Source organism: Oncorhynchus nerka, linkage group LG3 (genome assembly GCF_034236695.1).
Source record: "Oncorhynchus nerka isolate Pitt River linkage group LG3, Oner_Uvic_2.0, whole genome shotgun sequence".
NCBI classification, from domain to species: domain Eukaryota; kingdom Metazoa; phylum Chordata; class Actinopteri; order Salmoniformes; family Salmonidae; genus Oncorhynchus; species Oncorhynchus nerka.
In genome coordinates, this window is record NC_088398.1 from 50722953 (window position 1) to 50747529 (window position 24577).

The 24577-nt window shown below is 44.4% G+C and overlaps 1 protein-coding gene across 4 annotated transcripts in view; it reads left to right on the top strand.

The window, feature by feature from the left end:
• Positions 1–24577, top strand: part of epb41l5 (erythrocyte membrane protein band 4.1 like 5) — a 47440-nt gene that overhangs the window by 19582 nt on the left and 3281 nt on the right. For all 4 annotated transcript variants that reach the window (XM_029635651.2, XM_029635696.2, XM_029635660.2 and 1 more), the window contains exons 12-23: positions 129–298; positions 1464–1570; positions 2525–2543; positions 9118–9154; positions 9363–9487; positions 16523–16683; positions 17028–17119; positions 18137–18265; positions 18502–18566; positions 20004–20123; positions 24089–24170; positions 24317–24409. In XM_029635651.2, the coding sequence (XP_029491511.2) occupies positions 129–298; positions 1464–1570; positions 2525–2543; positions 9118–9154; positions 9363–9487; positions 16523–16683; positions 17028–17119; positions 18137–18265; positions 18502–18566; positions 20004–20123; positions 24089–24170; positions 24317–24409 (1200 nt within the window). The remainder of the gene's footprint in view (positions 1–128; positions 299–1463; positions 1571–2524; positions 2544–9117; positions 9155–9362; positions 9488–16522; positions 16684–17027; positions 17120–18136; positions 18266–18501; positions 18567–20003; positions 20124–24088; positions 24171–24316; positions 24410–24577) is intronic.

Consider the following 24577-nt stretch of genomic DNA (forward strand, 5'->3'; position numbering starts at 1 on the left):
AACTTTAGGCCCTAGTTATAACATGTGTGTCCTACCAGTGCTGCATGGCAGTGTGTTTCCTCTGTCTCCTGTTGCTGTGACACAGTAGAGTTTTGCTAATGCTATGTTCCTGTCTGTCACCTTCTCAGGGTAAAGAGCAGGAGCACACGTTTGTGTTCCGTATGGACCACCCCAAGGCCTGTAAGCACCTGTGGAAGTGTGCTGTGGAACACCATGCTTTCTTCCGGCTCCGCGGCCCGGTCCAGAAAGGATCAGCACGCTCCGGGTTCATACGCATGGGATCACGCTTCCGCTACAGGTAGCTACTGAACAGCGTGTGTGCGCTCTGCTTAGCGTTTGCTCTGCTTAGTGTACGTCTAACTGGATTCAGTCCACACTGCACAAGTCTCCACACAATTTTTATAATGCATGTTTCATCAGCTTATTAAAATTCAACAATTTGCACACACGACAAATCCTCAGATTATAATTTTAATATCACTCAACCCACCATATGCTCTCATTAAGCTGACTGTGCCTAATGAAACTCGCTAAACGTCCAACATTCACCTTGGTCCGTTGTGTAATAATAGCTTGTCTTGCTGCAGTGTAAACTACGCACTGCTAAAGCAGCAACTGCAGGCTCTCTCTGGGGCCTTGTTATTTCAAGGTGGGGTGTTTCTAGTTGGCTGGTTACAGAGTTCAGCAGGGGTCAGTCCCGTGTCACAACACCTTGTCGAGGAGTTGAGATCTGAATGCCACCCTGGGGGTATGAGGGAGGGGACTCTGTGTTTATTTTTCTTCTGGAGTACCCCAGCAGTGGTTACAACAACACTGATTCTCTGTCTACTCAACTCTAGTACTTGGCTATATTCCATATGGCCTGGTGTGTTTCCATCCTGACCATGTGGCCTGACCAGTCAAAACTCTGGACTCAACGTAAACCATTCTCATCCATTTAAGGAATCTTATCGCTTGCTGTTTTCATGTAGTCTTTTCTGCCTCTATCTGAAGTTCCTTCCACAACTGAACTTGACTCCAATAACCCTCTTTTTCCTCATTACAACCATTACAATTACATGTGTTTGAATTCATGCTTTCTCTTCAGCTGGATCTAGCTTAGGATTTTCATTATGTTATTCCCTTTATGGATCCTGAGCCCCAACAGAAGCTCCAGTCGTTATCTGAATCAGTCCTGGTGGTCTGATTGCAAAGGAGGTCTAACCTCCCTATCTCTGCCTGTTTTCAGTTTACGCTGGGCACTCACTGCCTGACTGTCCCCTGCCTGCTGGTGGGTTGGTTGGGTTCGCTCTCATTCCCCCTCCCTGTGTATTGTTCTGGGTAGCATTCACTAGGAAAGAAACCAAATGAAATGGGGAGGGGATTACCTGAACTTGTCCAAAATTAAAGGCTTGTTTACCTCTTCCCTTTGCAAACCATCTTGCTATGGTGTGCACTAATGAATATGACCCTGTTGTCCCCAGTGGGAAGACTGAGTACCAGACCACCAAGGGCAACAAAGCCAGGAGGTCTGCATCGTTTGAGAGGAGGCCCAGCCGACGCTACTCCAGGAGGACCATGATGAACCGGGGTGGGTGGAAACATGTTTTATACAGTACACAGTATAATATGCTGCTTTATGGGTCTTTCTATAAGCTAGTGAGGATTTCCTACACCGGACAACTTGTTACAACTGTTGATAAGTCATTTATAATAATTAGCCAATACTTCTTAATTCCATGAATATATAAGAGGGGCTCATTGCTATATTCTATACAATTCAAGAGTGGATTTAAAGCCTGTTTAACCCTTTTGTCATGGTTGGTGTCTTGATGGATTTGTATGACATAAAACATTACTTTTCTGTCCTTGCATTTATGGCAGTGTAAGTTAAATCATATATTAAGCATTACTCCGCTAAATTAGACATTGACCCAGTGAGAATCCTGAATCTAGCTGTCGGACAGTTTTTTTGGGGGGGAGATCTTAGAAATGCAGTGTAACTACATTTTGTGTCTCCTTATGTTTTGGGGTGGAAACTGTTTTCATTGGCTCACAAATCCAAAATGATGTTTGCGATTGTAAAATCGAATGCTTCTAACTGAAAGTCGCCTTACCTTGATACTTAACCTAGATACTGGCATTAACTTGGTTCTTCAATAATGCATAATACTTATTGGATGCGCATTTGGTGTCCAGCTATTTTTTTGAATGACAGTCAAATGATGAACTGATTTTGTGATAGCGCTGATTTTAGTGAGGAATGTTCAAAATATTTTGGTATCATTCGTTATGCAGGTGAAGATTTTGTGAGAGATGTGGCCACTTGTTTGTTTCCTGCCGCTTCAATTGAATGGTTTTGCTCTACTCTGTTGCGGTTAAACCGCTAAGTACACGTGGAACTGCATGAAAATCCTTTTGATTTTGTTACAAACTTTTTTGAAACGTTTATCCCAGTGTTACACATCGGCTACATTATTTATAGAAAGACCCTTATACATCATACCTGACTAATTTTGATGTTCTTTCTCATATTATTTCCCAGGAGCCAACAAGCCCCAAGAGTAAGTACTTTTATTTTTTCAAGAACTGGATATTTGGAATGGGCACTGATCAGTGAGTAATCTCTTCCTCTAGCTGTTTGTTATGAATATCTCTCCTCTGTCGTTGTAAGACTTGACTCATCTCAGTGTGATTAACATGACACACACACACAGAGTGAGAGACGCGCGCACACACAAACTATATCAGAGTTCTTCACACACAGTCTGTACCCCTCTGGTGTGTAACCTCCTCCAGACTTGCGTTGGGAGTCTTTATCTCTCCTGTGTGCTGGGGGAGGCGAGCACTGGTTATCATCACAACCACACATAGTATAGAGTGAGGACTGCGAGAGCTGTATGCCACAAGAAGTTCTTGCTCTCTGTACAGTGTGTGATCAGTGTGCATTGTTTTATTCCCAAGATTTCTTTGTGTGTGTGTGCTGCTGTTACCCTTTTTACATAGCAACAGCAATAAAGCATTGTGAATGAAATGTGTACATGTAGAAGCCTAAGTCTTTTTGTCTTAGTTTTACTCCAATTTTATTCATTTATTTAACTAGGCAAGTCAGTTAAGAACAAATTCTTATTTACAAAGATGGCCAAACCCGGACAACGCTGGGTCAATTGTGCTCCACCCTATGGGACTCCCAATCACGGCCAGTTGTGATACAGCCTGGAATCGAACCAGGGTCTGTAATGAGATGCACTGCCTGTGCTACTCGGGAACACCCAAATTATTACTATTAGGGAAGGGTGGTAGGGTTAGGGGGAAATAATAAAGGAAACTATATATATAATATAGTTATATAGTTGAAGTTTACATACACTTAGGTTGGAGTCATTAACTTGTTTTTCAACCACTCCATAAGTTTCTTGTTAACAAACTATAGTTTTGGCAATTCGGTTAGGACATCTACTTTGTGCATGAAGCAAGTAATTATTCCAACAATTGTTTACAGACAGATTATTTAACTTATATTTCAATATCACAATTCCAGTGGGTCGGAAGTTTACATGTACTCAGTTGAATGTGCCTTTAAACAGCTTGGAAAATTCCAGAAAATGTCATGGCTTTAGAAGCTTCTGGTAGGCTAATTGACATAATTTGAGTCATTGGAGGTGTACCTGTGGATGCATTTCAAATCCGACCTTCAAACTTAGTGCCTCTTTGCTTGACATCATGGGAAAATCTAAATAAATCAGCCAAGACCTCAGAAAAAAAATTGTAGACCTCCACCAGTCTGGTTCATCCTTGGGAGCAATTTCCAAACGCCTGAAGGTACCACGTTCATCTGTACAAACAATAGTGTGCAAGTATAAACACGATGGGAACACGCAGCCGTCATACCGCTCAGGAAGGAGACACGTTCTGTCTCCTAGAGATGAACGTACTTTGGTGTGAAAAAGTGCAAATCAATCTCAGAACCGCAGCAAAGGACCTTGTGAAGATGCTGGAGGAAACCGGTACAAAAGTATTTATATCCACAGTAAAACTGACAACCTGAAAGGCCGCTCAGCAAGGAAGAAGCCACTGCTCCAAAACGGTTTGTAATTGCTCATGGGGACAAAGATCATACTTTTTGGAGAAATGTCAGAAGAAGACCATCCCAACTGTGTAGCACGGGGGTGGCAGCATCATGTTGTGAGGGTGTTTTGCTGCAGGAGGGACTAGTGCACTTCACAAAATAGATGGCATCATGAGGATTTGAAAATTATGTGAATATATTGAAGCAACATCTCAAGACATCAGTCAGGAAGTTAAAGCTTGGTTGCAAATGGGTCTTCAAAATGGACAATGACCCCAAATTTGTGGCAAAATGGCTTAAGGACAAAAAAGTCAAGGTATTGGAGTGGCCATCACAAAGCCCTGACCATCACAAAGCCATGACCTCAATCCTATAGACAATTTGTGGGCAGAACTGAAAAGGCGTGTGTGGCAAGGAGGCCTACAAACCTGACTCAGTTACACCACCTCTGTCAGGAGGAATGGGCCAAAATTCACCCGACTTATTGTGGGAAGCTTGTGGAAGACTACCTGAAATGTTTGACCCAAGTTAAACAATTTAAAGGCAATGCTACCAAATACATTTACATTTACATTTAAGTCATTTAGCAGACGCTCTTATCCAGAGCGACTTACAAATTGGTGCATTCACCTTATGACATCCAGTGGAACAGTAGTGCATCTAAATCTTTTAAGGGGGGTGAGAGGGATTACTTTATCCTATCCTAGGTATTCCTTAAAGAGGTGGGGTTTCAGGTGTCTCCGGAAGGTGGTGATTGACTCCGCTGTCCTGGCGTCGTGAGGGAGTTTGTTCCACCATTGGGGGGCCAGAGCAGCGAACAGTTTTGACTGGGCTGAGCGGGAACTGTACTTCCTCAGTGGTAGGGAGGCGAGCAGGCCAGAGGTGGATGAACGCAGTGCCCTTGTTTGGGTGTAGGGCCTGATCAGAGCCTGGAGGTACTGAGGTGCCGTTCCCCTCACAGCTCCGTAGGCAAGCACCATGGTCTTGTAGCGGATGCGAGCTTCAACTAGAAGCCAGTGGAGGAGCGGGGTGACGTGAGAGAACTTGGGAAGGTTGAACACCAGTTGTAGGGGTTTAATGGCACAGGCAGGGAGCCCAGCCAACAGCGAGTTGCAGTAATCCAGACGGGAGATGACAAGTGCCTGGATTAGGACCTGCACCGCTTCCTGTGTGAGGCAGGGTCGTACTCTGCGGATGTTGTAGAGCATGAACCTACAGGAACGGGCCACCGCCTTGATGTTAGTTGAGAACGACAGGGTGTTGTCCAGGATCACGCCAAGGTTCTTAGCGCTCTGGGAGGAGGACACGATGGAGTTGTCAACCGTGATGGCGAGATCATGGAACGGGCAGTCCTTCCCCGGGTGGAAGAGCAGCTCCGTCTTGCCGAGGTTCAGCTTGAGGTGGTGATCCGTCATCCACACTGATATGTCTGCCAGACATGCAGAGATGCGATTCGCCACCTGGTCATCAGAGGGGGGAAAGGAGAAGATTAATTGTGTGTCGTCTGCATAGCAATGATAGGAGAGACCATGTGAGGTTTTGACAGAGCCAAGTGACTTGGTGTATAGCGAGAATAGGAGAGGAGGGTTGAGGAGGCAGAATCAGGAGATAGGTTGGAGAAGGTTTGAGCAGAGGGAAGAGATGATAGGATGGAAGAGGAGAGAGTAGCGGGGGAGAGAGAGCGAAGGTTGGGACGGCGCGATACCATCCGAGTAGGGGCAGTGTGGGAAGTGTTGGATGAGAGCGAGAGGGAAAAGGATACAAGGTAGTGGTCGGAGACTTGGAGGGGAGTTGCAATGAGGTTAGTGGAAGAACAGCATCTAGTAAAGATGAGGTCGAGCGTATTTCCTGCCTTGTGAGTAGGGGGGGAAGGTGAGAGGGTGAGGTCAAAAGAGGAGAGGAGTGGAAAGAAGGAGGCAGAGAGGAATGAGTCAAAGGTAGACGTGGGGAGGTTAAAGTCGCCCAGAACTGTGAGAGGTGAGCCGTCCTCAGGAAAGGAGCTTATCAAGGCATCAAGCTCATTGATGAACTCTCCGAGGGAACCTGGAGGGCGATAAATGATAAGGATGTTAAGCTTGAAAGGGCTGGTAACTGTGACAGCATGGAATTCAAAGGAGGCGATAGACAGATGGGTAAGGGGAGAAAGAGAGAATGACCACTTGGGAGAGATGAGGATCCCGGTGCCACCACCCCGCTGACCAGAAGCTCTCGGGGTGTGCGAGAACACGTGGGCAGACGAAGAGAGAGCAGTAGGAGTAGCAGTGTTGTCTGTGGTGATCCATGTTTCCGTCAGTGCCAAGAAGTCGAGGGACTGGAGGGTGGCATAGGCTGAGATGAACTCTGCCTTGTTGGCCGCAGATCGGCAGTTCCAGAGGCTACCGGAGACCTGGAACTCCACGTGGGTCGTGCGCGCTGGGACCACCAGATTAGGTGGCCGCGGCCACGCGGTGTGGAGCGTTTGTATGGTCTGCAGAGAGGAGAGAACAGGGATAGACAGACACATAGTTGACAGGCTACACAAGAGGCTACGCTAATGCAAAGGAGATTGGAATGACAAGTGGACTACACGTCTCGAGTGTTCAGAAAGTTAAGCTTACGTAGCAAGAATCTTATTGACTAAAATGATTAAAATGATACAGTACTGCTGAAGTAGGCTAGCTGGCAGAGGCTGCGTTGTTGACTATGTAGGCTAGCTGGCAGTGGCTGCGTTGTTGACACTACACTAATCAAGTCGTTCCGTTGAGTGTAATAGTTTCTACTGTGCTGCTATTCGGGGCTAGCTGGCTAGCTAGCAGTGTTGATTACGTTACGTTGCGTTAAAAGAACGACAATAGCTGGCTAGCTAACCTAGGAAATCGCTCTAGACTACACAATTATCTTTGATACAAAGACTGCTATGTAGCTAGCTATGTAGCTAGCTACGATCAAACAAATCAAGCCGTTGTACTGTAATGAAATGAAATGAAAAATGTGATACTACCTGTGGAGCGAAGCGAAATGCGACCGGGTTGTTGAGTGCGGAAGTTCTGTTCGGTAGACGTTGGCTAGCTGTTGGCTAGCTAGCAGTGTCTCCTACGTTAAGGACGACAAATAGCTGGCTAGCTAACCTCGGTAAATTAAGATAATCACTCTAAAACTACACACTCTAAACTACACAATTATCTTGGATACGAAGACAGCAAAGACAACTATGTAGCTAGCTAACACTACACTAATCAAGTCGTTCAGTTGAGTGTAATAGTTGTGCTGCTAATCGGTAGACGGTGGACGTTAGCTAGCTGGCTAGCTGCAGGGCAGATAGCAGTGTAGACTGCGTTAGGACGACGAAATACGATAATTACGCAATTATCTATGATACAAAGACGGCTATGTAGCTAGCTAAGAAGAAATTGCTAAGATTAGACAAATCAAACCGTTGTACTATAATGAAATGTAATACTACCTGCGGACCGAGTGCGGATGCGACCGCTCGTTCCAACCCGGAAGTAAAAACAAATACTAATTGAGTGTACTTCTGACTCACTGGGAATGTGATGAAATAAATAATTATCTCTACTATTATTTATATATATATATATGGGGGATTGGAAATGATGCAGACAATTACATTCATAGAAGCCACCATCTATATGCAGTGTTGAAAGTCGATGTCACCCCCCCACCCCACCAAAGAAAAGCATTGGGAATATGTCATGGAGGGAAGTGGTAGGCCTAATTTATAGAACACAATCAGCCTGACATCCTCTTCTCACCAATCGTCATGTTATCATGCATCAGGGTTATACAGTGCCTTCAAAGTATTTAGACCCCTTGACTTTTTCCACATTTTGTTAAGTTACAGCCTTATTCTGAGATGGATGAAATAAAAACAATTCCTCAGCAATCCACACACAATTCCCCATAATGACTTACTAAAAAAGTATTTTTAGAAATGTTGCACATTAAAAAAATAAGTATTCTGACCCTTTGATATGAGACTTGAAATTGAGCTCAGGTGCATCCTGTTTTCATTGTTCAAACTTGAAATGTTTCTACAACTTGATTGGAGTCCACCTGTGGTAAATTAAATTGATTGGACATGATTTGGAAAGGCACACACCTGTCTATGTAAGGTCCAATAGTTGACAGTGTATGTCAGAGCAAAAACCAAGAGGTCTAAGGAGTTGTCCGTAGAGCTCCGAGACAGGATTGTGTCAAGGTACAAATCTGGGGAAGTGTACCAGCAAGGAAGGTCCCCAAGAAAAGTGACCTCCATCATTCTTAAATGGAAAAAGTTTGGATCCACCAAGACTCTTCCTTGAGCAGGAGTAGCTTCGGGACAAGTCTCAATGTCCTTGAGTGTCCCAGCCAGAGCACCGACTTGACCTGATCGAACATCTCTGGAGAGACCTGAAAATAGCTGTGCAGAGGCCCTCCCCATCCAACCTGACAGAGTTTAAGAAGGTCTGCAGAGAAGAATGGGAGAAAATCCCCAAATACAGGTGTGCTTAGCTTGTAGCGTCATACCCAAGAAGACTCGAGGCTTTAATCACTGCCAAAGGTGCATAAACAAAGTACTGAGTAAGGGGTCTGGATACTTATGTAAACGTGATTTATTTTTTATAAATTAGCAAACATTCTAGCAACCTGTTTTTGCTTTGTCATTATGGGGTATTGAGGGCAATTTAATCCATTTTAGAATGCTGTAACCTAATTGTGGAAAAAGTCATGGAGTCAATACTTTCCGAAGGCATTGTCATGTGACAATTACATAGTCATGACATCATTGCTAACTAAATACTGTGATTGATAATGCTCACTTCACGTTGATTGTCATGGCGACGAGTGATTAATCAAAGGCATAGCGCTCTGCGACATTGCATGCCAAAAACATGGGTCCTCTATAGCAGCCTTGACATGGCAGCCATGTCTTATAGTGAAAGAAAAGTGTGATGTGATATGCTTCAAGGTTATCAATGTAAGCTCTTAAGGCTGAAAGGTTAAAGGGTTACGCTGTTAAAACAATATGACCATTTACTGTTTCAGTGAATGCTCTCTCTCGTCTCCCACCTCTCTCCTCTCTTTACCAGTCACAACAATGGAGTGAACCCCAACAAAGACACTAAGGTATGTTGCGTTTCTTGAACCCGACTGAGACTAGTTTCCCAAACACATTAAGCCTGGTCTTGGACTGGGAAGTACTTTCTATGGAGAACTTTAAATTGAAAATGCTTTTTATTCTAGAACGAGGCATAATCTGTGTTTGGGAAATTGTCCTTTGGACTCCCACCCATGATCCAATGTCCTAACCCCTGTCCCTCTGTTTCTCCCCCAGCCACTCCACATCAGAAGCCCCTGGTCTCTTCCTGTGGTCAGCCCTGCTCCCTCAGTCTCCACCAGCAGCCCCATGGAAATCGAAACCCTCCCGAGGAGTCCTGGCGGTGGCCAATCAGAGAAGAGGTGAGCCACTCGCTGTTCTAATGCCATAAGAGCGTTACGCTGCCTAATCTGTCCATCCTGCTGTCACTTGGTAGTGCGTGGTTGACAAGGAGCTTGCATCCCAAATCACACCCTGTTCCTATATAGTGCACTACTTTTCATCTGGGTCCTTTTTTTTTTTTGTCACATACACTGGAAAGGTGCAATGAAATGTTGTTTTACTGGGTCAGCCATAGTAGTATGGTGCCCCTGGAGAAAATTTGGGTTAAGTGCCTTGCTCAAAGGCACATCAATAGGTTTTTCACCTTATCGGCTCATTTATTCGAACCAGCGACCTTTCGGTTACTGTCCCAACGCTCTGACCTCTAGGCTATCTGCATGCCCAAAAGTAGAGGGAATAGGGTGCCATTTGGGATGCACATAAAGGCTATGCCTAGTGCCTGATCTGCCTAGAGACTGCTCTGCTCTGGGACAGCTAGTGACCAGACGGATACCTGGGCCGTGTTCATTCGGCAACAATTGGAGGAAATTGGACTGCAACAGGAGTGGGACTACCTGGACTTGTTCAATAAGAAACACACATTTTTGTTTTCACTTGAAAAATGTTTTGAAACGTTTTTCATTGCATGCCCTAATGAACATGACCATGGCTACATTATGCACATCCTGGAGCTCTCAGGAAGTAGGGTGGTGGTGGTTTTGTGTGAGTGTCTGTGTATATATGGGGTACAGTGAGTGACTAGAATGTGAATGGTGTGCATGTTTGGCAGTTTGCTCTGACACTGAGCAGATGGCTAGTGGTGGTAGTCCTGCTACTGCTGCATTGCTGGTGGCCGTGGCCCCCGCTGGCTTGGCAACAACAAACTCTCTCTTCTAAGAAATACCTCATCCCTTTCCTCAACCCCCCCCCCTCTCTTCTCTTCTAAATGTTATCCCCAGAGGATTACTGTGCAATGAAAGGGGGTCTGATTTAACTTCCTGAAATGTCTGCATTTCCTGTATTTGGTTGACTTTGAAGCTGTTCTCTTTTACGTAAAATCAACATTTTAAAGCTCTACTTTTTGTTCTAGTATGATGATGTACTGAAACCAAACAGGCCTTTTCTTAAGGCAAGGTATGTACCCTCCAAGTTATCTGTAGATTTGCTTCAGCCAATCAATTTCTCTGGGCATTCTGGGTCCTATGATTCAGGACTGGTGACTGTCTCTCCTGCGGTAAACAAATAATCTTCCATCCATGGTAATGGTTGCTCTCTCTGCATTGATCCTCTCTTCAATACCAACCCAATCAGTGTGGACATCAGCTATGCCAATACTCTGGTGGGCTTTTTCCATGACCACCACTTGTTGTGGTCTACTAATGCTACTTCTACTCCCTTTTTGTAAGTGAAATTACATTTTGCTCCCTGTTATTGTCTCAGTACCTGGCTGGGATGCACTACATGACCAGAAATATGTGGATACCTGCTCAAACATGTAATTCCAAAATCATAGGCATTAGTGGAGTTGTTTAGTGAGTCCGCCAGATCAGAGGCAGTAGGGATGAACAGGGAGGTTCGGTTGATAAGTGTTTGAATTTGACTATTTTCCTGTTCTGCTTTTGGATGTACTTTTGGATGTCAAGGAAAATGTATGGAGTAAAAAGACTATTTTCTTCAGGAATATAGTCAAAAATATAAAAAGTACAGATACCAAAAAAATACTTTAAAGTAATAACTTAAGGACTTTGCACCACTGCTCTTCTGGGAAGGCTTTCCACTAGATGTTGGAAGAGTGTTGCGGGGAGTTGCATCCATTCAGCCACGAGCATTAGTGAGATCCGGCACTGATGTTGTGGGAGATTAGGCCTGGCTCACTGTCGGCGTTCCAGATTCATCCGTCGGACTGCCAGATGGTGAAGCGTGATTCATCACTCCAGAGAACGCGTTTCCACTGCTCCAGAGTCCAATGGTGGCGAGCTTCCAGCCGACACTTGGCAGGGTGCATGGTGATCTTAGGCTTGTGTACGACTGCTCTAAGATAGTAATATAGCAACGACTGAGGAAAGATAAATGTTAGCCCCGGCCTATAATAGCTTAATTCAAACTTTGTGCATATATCATGACTCCGACCAAACAAGCGTGAATCGCTCGATGTCAACAGGCGATTAGAATTTAAAGTTTACTGAAGGCCTGGAGATCTCTTCAGAATCACTTCCAAGGCACTGAGGCGATCAGGTCAGGTGGTGGAAACTGAAATCCTCCTGTGATCTAGGCTAATTCACCATCAGTGGTAAACAGCAGGCCTAACGTCAGTTCTGTGTACATGCATGTAGCCTAAAGTGCCTTAGGAAAGTATTCCGACCCCTTGAATTTTTCCACATTTTATGTTTCAGCCTTATTTTAAAATTGATTTTTTTTCTTCTTTTTTAAGTTGTTTTCCCCCTCATCAATCTACACACAATACCCCATAATTTTTTATTTTATTTTACCTATATTTAACTAGGCAAGTCAGTTAAGAACAAATTCTTATTTTCAATGACTGCCTAGGAACAGTGGGTTAACTGCCTGTTCAGGGGCAGAACGACAGATTTGTACCTTGTCAGCTCGGGGGTTTGAACTTGCAACCTTCCGGTTACTAGTCCAACCACTAACCACTACCCTGCCGCCCCTGAGCGTTCAGAACCTTTACTGAGTACTTTGTTGAAGCACCTTTGGCAGCAATTACAGCATTGAGTCTTCTTGAGTATGACACTACAAGCTTGTCACACCTATATTTGAGGAGTTTCTCCCATTCCTCTCTGCAGATCCTCTCAAGCTCTGTCAGGTTGGCGTGAGAGTGTTGCTACACAGCTATTTTCAGGTCTCTACACAGATGTTCGATCAGGTTCGGGCTCTGGCAGGGCTACTCAAGGACATGCAGAGACTTGTCCCGAAAGCCACTACAATCGTTGTCTTGGCTGTGTGCTTGAGGTCGTTATCCTGTTGGAATGTGAACCTTCACCCTAGTCTGAGGTCCTGAGCACTCTGGAGCAGATTTCATCAAGGATCTCTCTCTACTTTGCTCCGTTCATCTTTGCCTCGATCCTGACTAGTCTCCCAGTCCCTGCCTCTGAAAAACATCCCCACAGCATTATGCTGACACTTGGCATTCAGGCCAAAGAGTTCAATCTTGGTGTCATCAGACCAGAGAATCTTATTTCTCAATCTTATTTCTCATGGTCAGTCACTCCAAGCGGGCTGTTATGTGCCTTTTTTACTGAGGAGTGGCTTCTGTCTGGCAACTCTAACATAAATGTCTGATTGTCCTTCTGGAAGGTTCTCCCATCTCCACATAGGCATTCTGGAGCTCTGTCAGAGTGACGATCGGGGTTCACCTCCCTGACCATGTCCCTTCTCTCCCGATTGCTCAGTTTGGCCAGACAGCCAGCTCTAGGAAGAGTCTAGGTGGTTCCAAACTTCTTCCATTTAAGAATGATGAGGCCACTGTGTTCTTGGGGACCTTCAATGCTGCATAAATGTTTTGGTACCCTTCCATGCCCTGATGAATTGAGGCTGTTCTGAGGGCAAAATGGGGGTGCAACTCAATATTAGGACTGGGTTCTTAATGTTTTATATACTCAGTGTATCTATATGTCGCCTATTATAACTCTGACTGAAGCAAGGTTTTCAAGGGGATTGTACAGTAAGGAGATTCAGAAATGCTTTTTAATGGCAACTAAATAGTAGAATTTCAGTATTTTAGATCAGTCAGTGAAATGATTTACTGGTAAATGCTATACCTTCAATTGAATGTGTTCTAACAGCAGCTGTGGCCACAGCACAGTGGAAGGTGGGGAATTCAAATGAATAAATGAGGCAGTGATTTGGCTGGAGCTCTGACGTAACAAAGCATCTGATCATGTTTTTCGACCAGGACCGGAGCACAGCCTTTAAGGACCAGTAATCATGACTAAGGGTTTCAGAGGTTCGAATTTGTTTCAGGGGGTTTTGTTCCTTCCTGTAATTTCGATAATCTCTTGTATTGATTCATATTGAGAATTTGTTTGTTCACTTACTGGCAATAAAGTCGACCTGCTAGAAACATTCCTTAAGTTCTTTGTTGACTGCTTGGTGCTCCTGGCTTTACTTTGGAAGATATTCAAGATAATGTTGTTGAGGATTCACAAGTAAGTAATTAGATGTAGGAAAGGGCCTGTGTTCAGTTTTCAAGCCCTAAGAAATGGAGTCTTACAGAAGCATAGGAGTTGCAATGAATTTGGTCATTAGGTTAAATCCCCCTCACCCCAACCGGTGGTTGATTCTGCATACTACCCTCAATTGACCCTCTTCTCTCACCCTCAATTCACCTGCACTGCCCACTCACTCATCTGCCTGCTTTTCCACTAACCTAACCAATGCATGACAACGCTTCTGCATGCCAACATAGCAAGCACATTTGTAGCTCGCTAGCTACAGTAGCTCCATGTTTGCTTCAGGCTGGTTTTAGTTTATTTAATGTCAAACTGTCCAACATGTCTCTGTTTGACGTGTTATGTCACCTGACTCCCCTTCTGTTTTCCTGTTACCTCTTTGACCTCAGTTTCCCACTCAATTATACACGTCATCCACCTTCTATAGTACTGGAAACATGTTATGAATTCAAACCCCTAACATAAGCCGGGTTAATATAGCACCACCGGCATGCAATTATTTAGCTTCTCTAGAGGTTAGCCTAATGTCTGGGTATTAAGAATGTAGTATTTCCCCATTTTTGAGTTGACTGAAGTGCTTGTTATGCGGCATGAGAAACGCTGTTCACTCACATTGAGTTTGTAAGACTGTCCACATTGGTAGATGTATTATGTCATTTGCTATACAGTGCTTCCATTCCACTGACCTAGTTATGACGGTAACACGCACTCTAAAGAATGAGTAGATGAATCATATCTCCTTTAGATCGTAATGGAGGGATATGTCACAATGTCATGGTTGTGAAGGATGCAGGGACTTTCCATCAATTCAGAGGTTAATTTCGGTCTTTTCAACAGCAATAGTGACCGTGTCATTGTTTCCAAACTCATTCTCGATGCTGTCGTAATACTATCATGTATAGAAAGGCTAGCTTCAGGACATCCAGTTGACCTCTGTCTTGTACTTCATCACATAGTTTGCAGAAAGAATAGTCACACAGGGGATAGTCACTGAACACCTAATACACCAAGGCAGGTTAAGTCCTATTCTGTACGTTCTGCTATATTTCTCCTCTCCCTCTCTATTCCACACTCCTCTTTTTGACTTTTACAATCCTCCCATCTTGTGTTAACCGTGCTATACCTCCTCACCCTCTTTTCCTTCAACTTTCTGTCCAGGCCGCTCCCCCCTCTCACCACCCAATGCTGACCCTCTCCTTCTCCTCCTGGAGGTGGGTGGGCGGACACCACTGGACCTTGTCACAACCTTTCCCCTGTCTCACCCACATGTCTCACTAGGACCCTAGCCTAATCTTCAACAAGAAATAGACCAGACAGAGCTCTCTGGCTCTGCGCTCGGGTGACGCCACACTACCTGGATTTGTTTACTCCCTCGTATACCACCTCCTCACTCAACCACTGAAACGTATCACACCCCTCCGCAGTGACACTGTCCAGGGCTGGCAAGAAAGATTGACAATAACCAGCCTGTTGACAAGAGGCAAGAGGAGAGAGCATGAATCCACTGGACCACTGTTCTGTTCCATTATAGACAGACATCCATCTCTCTGAAGAATGACTTTATTATCCAGGGATATGAAATGTTCCTTTTTGGCCTTCACTGCCCCAAGCAGTTGGTTTTATCTGCTTTATTTCATATGGCTGTCTTTGTCTAGTCTTAATCATCCAAATATTTGATTTAACCCACATTTTATGAGTGATTTTTATCTCTGTTGGTACGTTTTATGGATCTGCACACATTTCTAATGTCTAAATCTTGCCTTTTCTGTGTTGAATTAATGCACAAATTATGAATACAGATAGATGGAATAAAAACTTCTAACAGTGTATTGTTAGTTCCTAGCTGGTTAATTTGAATGTTCTCTAGTATTTCTATATGTTGACACTACTGGTACTTTCACAGCTCTACCAATGAAGATTTATTTTAAATTAGCTTCCTGTTTACATTGTCATGTGACCAACTATTGTCTCTGTATTGTACTTTGAGACCTTTGATAATGAATAGCATCTCCTTGTGAGTAGGCAGTTTATGGTTTCAGTGTACTCATTGCTTTTTTATTTTTTATTATGAGTTCTGTTTGGCTGAAATATGGTCACGCTGATCCCTGTGGGGTAATTATTAGCAGCAGACAGCATGTTCTTTACCATGAGGGAGGGAGCGAAGGTGTCTCTAAGAAAACTGAAACCAGTTCTATCAAAGCCTCTTCCAGCCTGTAATCTCACTGCAGTCACTTATGGAATGTGACTCACTAGCTAGTACACCTCCCCCACTCTATACTCCCTCTACCCCTCCAACACTCCTCTCATTCCTGTCTCCCTTTCCCTCCCAAACTGTGAGAGAGATTTGTATGAATGAGGCCCATGTCATCTAACATGATGCCTGGTGTGTCAGGTCTACATGTCTTAAGACAGTATGTATGGTAATATTCTTCTCAGCATTCATCAGGTCCTCCGGCTGCAGCCCGAGTGTAAGCTACAGTCTACCCTGCCGGAGTTTAGCAACAAAAGTTTCATGTCACAATTCCAGGTCCCCTTTGATGGAAGAAACATGCTATTTTGTCATTCCCATACAGTGTATTCTTACTTGCGCTAATTTGAGGGCTGATCAAGCAACTGTTGAGTTACAATCGTAGTTATGGATATGGGGGCATTTCTTTCATCCATTTTTAGTTGAGTAGGATCCAGGGTGCTGAGCCTCATGCACTGTCAGTATGACAAACTCTTCAGTCTTTGTCTTCCAGAGTGTTCAGGTAAGTCATTCTCATGTTAAGGCCCTGACTTTTTCCTGCTCAGTCACATGGTCAGGAAAAACCTCTGTCCCCTATATGTTGATGAATCAATGTGTGTTTCTATCTATCCTCATGTCCTGTCCTCTCCCCCCTGCAGCATGCCACTGCCCCTCGTAGCTGATCTGCTGGAGACGTGCGTCGATGATGTCATCCGGACGCCTGTTCCCATGGCGACAGCAGGCCTCCCTGAGGAGGCGGGGCCAAGCATGGCAGCCTCCGCCTCCAGCCTCACGGCAGACGACACAGTCTCTCTTGCTGGTGAACTTACACACACACCGACAATAGTCATGCAAATACTAAGCTTATTGTAGGTAACCGTAGTAGTTACAACCTCCATTTAAAAAGTACTCCCCCTTGCAAATGAAGTTGTTGTATAATGTTAAAAAGAAGAGAACTGCCTTATAAATATCCTGCCTACCAAAGGCATCTTTTGTAATTGGAGGCTAAGTACACCAGAAACCGTTAAAAAAAATATATATATATATTGAAAGTTACGAATGGGACTGAAATGTTTTCAATAGTTAGATTTTCTCTGTGTGCTCCACGAGGACTGGTGTTGGTATGTGTGCTGTGAGTAAAGACTGTTTGTGTTTCTCCCACAGAGGCGGCAGTGCGGCTGAAGCACCTGGAACTGGACAGTGCCCCACTCCCTGTCCCTTCCAGAGCTAACGTCAATCTCAACATGAACAACCAGGTCAGTGCACTGAGCTGGGTGTGGGAGAGGAAAAGAGCAAATGGAAGGGCGGATATATTCTGCATGCCCTCTGTGCTCAAATACACAGCGACATGCATACTGGGTACATACACTCTTGGACTCATGCACACATTACCGGGAACACACACACCACACTCTAAAGGGGACAAAGCCTGCTTAATGTCACTCACGCGAGCAGCGCTGCATTGTAACGTATGGGAACGGGAGCCGAGAGCTGCATGGACAGTCTCTGGTGGGAGTCAAAACAAAAGCATATGTGTGATATTTGATTTCGTAGGTAAGGGCAGGGGGTATGCCACTAGTTTTAGGGTCCCATATGCTGAGGCAAACAGTAGGTCACTATGACAGGCTAATGTATAGACACAATGGCAGACAGGGAGCACCCCAGTAGGGAGTGGGTGGGGCTGAGGTGGCGAGCCATTGTATGCCAAGGGGGGCAGTGTATCTGACTGCTCATAACAAAGCTATTGGTAATTTAAAGATGTTTACTAAAGCGTGACACTTCCTCATGTGTGTATATTAGGAAGGTATGGCTAGTTTTAGGTACTCGTTTTCGACTCGGGTTCGCAAATAAGCATTTTCTGAAATAGTTGCCGCCCCAATGTGGAAGGTCAGATGAGATGTGAAGCTCAACTTCCTGCCTCCTCTCAGCCTATCTGACCTCTTGTCTGTAAGGTTACTATGTTTATTTATCCAGAGGGAGGTGGAAGGCAAAGGAGACCTTTTATTTAACTAGGCAAGTCAGTTAAGAACAAATTCTTATTTACAATGACAGCCTAGGAACAGTGGGTTAACTGCCTTGTTCAGGAGCAGAACAACAGATTTTTACCTTGTCAGCTCGGGGATTCGATCTAGCAACCTTTCGGTTACCGGCCCAACACTCTAACCACTAGGCTACCTGCCGACATAACCACAACCTTTCCTCTGTCCGTCTGTGTGTTTGTCTGCGCGTTTTGTGTGCATGTGAAATCCCCCCACACACACACACACACACAGGAGGACGTGGTGAAGCTCACAGAGAAGTGTCTGAACAGTGTAGGCAGCAGCCCTGTGCTCGCTCCACTGCGCCCCCCAGAGGACCTGAAGAGCAACATCCTTAAAGCTCAGGCAGAGGCTGCTCTCAAGGTACTTTACTGGACTCTAGCACTCCGTCTGTGGACACTCAGAAATGATCTTGGGTCAACATCGAAATTGCATAGGGATGCTTTGGATTCTTAGATGTAAATGGGGGTGTGTTGTATAAGTGCTGTAAACCCTTGGATTTTGGATACTGCTGCAATTTTATCTTTGAAGGACACGCAACCAGGCATATTGATTCTTGTAGCCCTCTCCTCGATGTACTGATGTTCTGTATGTTATAGGGATCGCTGGAGGAGCACGTTGTGATCGGGGACAAGAACACCAACCTACAGGAAGCATCAGCCAGGTGAGTGAGATCACAAAGACAGTATGGTTGTGTTCCTAGTGTCTACCCTTCACGCAGATATGTGGAGTGTTTCACTCCACCTCATGCATTGACTTTATTGTACATTATTTGATGAGAAAGGAAACACCCATCTTGGAATGATGGGTGCAGGTAGCCCAGCAGGAACTTTGGGCCAGTATGAAAAGTCACTGGTTCGAATTCCAGAGCCGGCCAGGGGGAAAATCTGTGCCCTTGAGCAAAGCACTTTACCCTCATCACTCTGGATAAGAGAGTCTGCTAAATGGCTAAAATGTAAATGGGATGTCCCTGAGCTACCCCAACACTCCACAGCCAGCCTCAGCCAATCAGAACCTCCCTGCCGCTCAAGTCCATTAGCAGCTAGAATATTAATGAGGACTCTTAGCATAATTCTGTTATGACAATAATCCCTGAATCAACTGCTAATTCCCCAGGGATTACAATTTATCTGTGGGGCGGGACTCTTGTGGTTGATACAGTAGTGGTTCTTCCAGAAGCTATTCTAAAGTGATTTTGTATGGAGGTGAAGAATATAGGCTGACCACACCGCTCGTGTCACGTGCGTTGTAAAATACATTTAGAAATCTGTTATTCAATTATTGCATGTTATTCAATTATCGCGAGCATCTGCGTTGCCAAGGGCTAAAATAGAACTCCTTTCTATTTCTGACGCAGATCGCGCTGCAAGTCCTGCCTCTCCCATCCTCCTCATTGGTTTATAGAAGCAGGTACCCACGTGCCATCTCCTCATTGGTTATACCCACATGGGTGATTGAAAGACGAACTATGTTGCCGGTCAGTGTAGTAATACTATGGAAGTATAGATGCCAATCATCATATAAGTTCAAAGATGAAAAAGCCTGGAAGGAGGAGAGATGACTAGAAACGATTCGGTTGGCCGTTTTATGTGTGGATTAATTGGTGGAGTAGAGGACCTTGTGCATTTCAGGTAAAATAACAACTCAATGTTTATATCCCAGGACAAATTAGCTAGCAACCGCAAGCTAGCTAAATAGGACAAATTAGCTAGCAAGTGCAAGCTAACGAGCTAAATTGCCATAAATGTTTAATGCTTTTCGACCAGTTCCCAAATTAATGTTTATTTTGATATTTTAACCTGCGTGTCGTGATCACGTTTGGTGTAGGGGGACAAAATAAACGTATGCACAATGGCGCACGCGCGCAGCCGGGTTTGGGTTCCGTGTTAGTCTGAAAGAGCTCAAACCTAACACTTCAAAGCAAACAATGTGCACAACAACAAGAATCGATGCAGCTTGTGTGTCCAGTGACTCGCCAAACTGAAACTGTGACTCGCATTGAAAATCTCAAATAGCCTATCCAAACAGAGAATGTTGAATGTTAGGCTGAGTGTTGGTGTGGTATAGATCTGTCCAAATGTCCACTGCTCGTCTGTCCCAGGCTGAAGGTGCGTAGTGGGCGTATGGGCAGCAACTCGTCCCTGTCTCTGACTGGACGTCCTGAGAGACATGAGTCGTGGGACCTGCTCAAACCCACACTGCTGACCAATGCTGGGCCCAGGTGAGACTGCCATTTGAATGTTTTGTAGGTTTTTCTTTGGGGGTGATCAATGTGTTCTTGCTTAATTCTTCTTGAAGTGCCTTTGATGGTTCCTATGGGATGCTTATCGCCCTGTGTAAAATGATGTATGCATAGGAGATGGAGGGAGGGAGTCGGCCACACCCAGATAAGAGGGGGCCACCTGTCCCGTGTTCTCCCTGCCACAAGGTACCACAAGGCAGCCTCAGGACAACAGCTCCATCTGAGAGAATCATTTGAGGAGATATACTGTATATTACCTCGTAGTTTCTAGTAATGTAAAGGGGAACTCTAGGACTGGAGTGGGAAAACACGGTGGTAAGCTACTAGGCTATAAGTCGCAGAACTCAAGACAAAGCTGTTGTTTTTACACAGCTCTCTGCTGCCTTCTGGAGGAGCATGGGAGTCATGTGTGCCCATGTCACATGACTAAATTCTGCCTTGATACATGTCTTAGCGGTGTGCATCTTTCCCTTTTCAAGAATATTCGATTTGTATGTAGATACATGGGCTCCGATACATGTAAGTTTGTAACCATCGTGTTTGTGAGAGTCATTTTTCCATGGAGGGGTCATTATGGTATCTAGGCCAAACCGTTCGATTATGTGAGAACGATTTTCAGGATGTCTCATGGTCCGACAAACACTCTAGCTCTGTCACCTTTCACTGCAGATGCGGAATTCCGACATCGACCGATGCAGTGGATTGAGAAGCATCCAATGCAACAACCAGTTTTTTTTTTTTAAATCTAGTTTAAACTGCCAGATTTGAATGGGGATTGTTTAATATGCTTATTAGATTTCCGCGGGGCGTGGACAAATCGACTCTGGGAGGTTAAGTGTTTGAGCTAGTAATGTATCCATATTTAATCGTTTACAAATTAGCTAAGACATAGCTAGGGTTGCAAAATTAGCAGTACATTTTCAAAGTTACTGGTATCAGTCGTTTTGGTAATAAACAACAAATATTTGGCAGTTATGAATACTTTGGTAAGTTATACTTGAAAAACTTTAAAATGTAGTATTACATTTGTATACATGTCCATGAGTTTCTAGTAGATAGAAAATAGCCTACCAGTAATTAATGACTAAAGCATTTAATCAACAATGGCATTATTTTCTATTACTCTGCAACTCTTCCAACTATTGACTTTTTCACAACTGCCACCAGTTTGACGCCAAAACATTGACAGCACATACATACACTGCTCAAAAAAATAAAGGGAACACTAAAATAACACATCCTAGATCTGAATGAATGAAATATTCTTATTAAATACTTTTTTCTTTACATAGTTGAATGTGCTGACAACTAAATCACACAAAAATTATCAATGGAAATCAAATTTATCAACCCATGGAGGTCTGGATTTGGAGTCACTCAAAATTAAAGTGGAAAACCACACTACAGGCTGATCCAACTTTGATGTAATGTCCTTAAAACAAGTCCAAATGAGGCTCAGTAGTGTGTGTGGCCTCCACGTGCCTGTATGACCTCCCTACAACGCCTGGGCATGCTCCTGATGAGGTGGTGGATGGTCTCCTGAGGGATCTCCTCCCAGACCTGGACTAAAGCATCCGCCAACTCCTGGACAGTCTGTGGTGCAACGTGGCGTTGGTGGATGGAGCGAGACATGATGTCCCAGATGTGCTCAATTGGATTCAGGTCTGGGGAATGGGCGGGCCTGTCCATAGCATCAATGCCTTCCTCTTGCAGGAGCTGCTGACACACTCCAGCCACATGAGGTCTAGCATTGTCTTGCATTAGGAGGAACCCAGGGCCAACTGCACCAGCATATGGTCTCACAAGGGGTCTGAGGATCTCATCTCGGTACCTAATGGCAGTCAGGCCCCCCAAAGAAATGCCACCCCACACCATGACTGACCCACCGTCAAACCAGTCATGCTGGAGGATGTTGCAGGCAGCAGAACGTTCTCCACGGCGTCTCCAGACTCTGTCACGTTTGTCACGTGCTCAGTGTGAACCTGCTTTCATCTGTGAAGAGCAAAGGGCGCCAGTGGCGAATTTGCCAATCTTGGTGTTCTCTGGCAAATGCCAAACGTCCTGCACGGTGTTGGGCTGTAAGCACAACCCCCACCTGTGGACGTCGGGCCCTCATACCACCCTCATGGAGTCTGTTTCTGACCGTTTGAGCAGACACATGCACATTTGTGGCTTGCTGGAGGTCATTTTGCAGGGCTCTGTCAGTGCTCCTCCTGCTCCTCCTTGCGCAAAGGCAAAGGTAGCGGTCCTGCTGCTGGGTTGTTGCCCTCCTACGGCCTCATCCACGTCTCCTGATGTACTGGCCTTTCTCCTGGTAGCGCCTCCATGCTCTGGACACTACGCTGACAGACACAGCAAACCTTGCCACAGCTCGCATTGATGTCCCATCCTGGATGAGCTGCACTACCTGAGCCACTTGTGTGGGTTGTAGACTCCGTCTCATGCTACCACTAGAGTGAAAGCACCGCCAGCATTCAAAAGTGACCAAAACATCAGCCAGAAGTGGTCTGGTCACCACCTGCAGAACCACTCCTTTATTGGGGGTGTCTTGCTAATTGCCTGTAATTTCCACCTGTTGTCTATTCCATTTGCACAACAGCATGTGAAATGTATTGTCAATCAGTGTTGCTTCCTAAGTGGACAGTTTGATTTCACAGAAGTGTGATTGACTTGGAGTTACATTGTGTTGTTTAAGTGTTCCCTTTATTTTTTTGAGCAGTGTATAAACGTAAAATAAATGTGTACTATATATATGGATATTTTATGCTGAAACCCTCATATTAAACACCAATGGTATTCACGAAGATGGTTTATTTCTTTTACAGCTTTGTCATTCTGTTTTATTTCCATAATCTTATTTAATTGTTTCATATATTTTACACACAAGATAGCCAGAGATAATTAGACACCTGTGATAATCTGTAGTATCCAAAAAAGGCCACTATATGTCATTTTATGAACTTCTAAATTAACCTTTAAAGTTACCAGAAATCTGAACGTTTCCAGTTATACCCTCCTTTTGCAACGCTAGACATAGCCAATGAATATATAGTAAAACTTTGGATTTCACACCCATCTCAAAATTAAATGCTATTGACCGTTTGAAAGTTTTTTTACAGAGCTTATTTTCTCCTTCCGCAATGCATTGTGCCTCGCAAAACCGAATTGTTGTCCTCGTTATGAAATGATTAACTTGACCCTGTGTATCTAATAATGACCATATACTGACTGTTTAAAGCAAAACTACCAGAACTATTGCTGATGGTGAACCTGAACAATCACAAAATCAATTGTAAGCCCCGTTCAGCAGGTATAGCAAGATGAGTCGTCTCCAGCTGCTTGCTTTTATTTATTTTCAACAGCAAATTACAGGTTGTCACTACTAATAAAGCCTAATATCGCGCAAACCATTTTGGCATATGAATGTTGGAAGTGCCATGCAGATGTGCAAGATCATGAACAGGCCACCTAGCTCGTATTGGTCAGCGCGTGAAGCTGTTTGACCAGGCTACTGATATTGCCCGGAGTTGTTCGTCATGCAAAAGGACTTGCAGATCAGTGACTGTCAACACAGTTGCATGCTTAGTTTGACGCTGAAGGAGAGGATGCATCAGTTGTCACAAAAGATTATGTAATTTTCAAGAGGTAGAAAGAATGTAAAACACTTTGATTCGTTAAGTTTTGAGTCAATTTTCTAACAGACGCCTGCTACATTTTTGATCAGTTTGGGGTTCACGGACCGATGCACGCATGTCTTAAAGATTTGAATCGTGGACGGATGCGTATCGGTGAATCGTTACATCCATGTCTTTGCATATTAAGCACATGTCTAGGATTTTATTTCCATTGAAAATGTGCACGTTAGCCTTGCAATTTCAGTACCTCATCAGACTCTAAAGAAATGAAAAACACTTATCCATCTCTTGTTTCTCTGTTGTCTTCAGTGTTGAGATGGTGACTGCGGATCTCATGCCGTCAGCAACCATGATGGCTGCTGAAATACTTAACGAAGGACTGCCGTCAAAGGTTTCAAATTTAAGCTGTGTTTTGCTTTACCAGTTTCTCGCTTGCGTTGCATATATTAAAACACATCTGAATGCACAGAAATAATTGTATGTCATTTGTGTGAATGTGTGAGCTGTTAACATAGCCGTTGGCTTGTCGCTACGCAGGCCAAACCAGAGGAGCTGGAGATGCCCACCCTGCCGCCGCTGCCAGTCCCGCTGAGTGATAACCTGATAGATTTCTCAGATCCAACCCCAGTAGTAAGTCTCTAGACCCCATCTGCCATAAAATAACCCTCACTGACACATGTTTTAGCTACTGTAGCTGAATGCGGTTGTCCACAACAGTCAAGACCGAATAATAAACCAGTGTCTTGAAATTTCTATCACAATTGAGTTCATAGGCCTGCAGTATGTTGACAGGTGTGG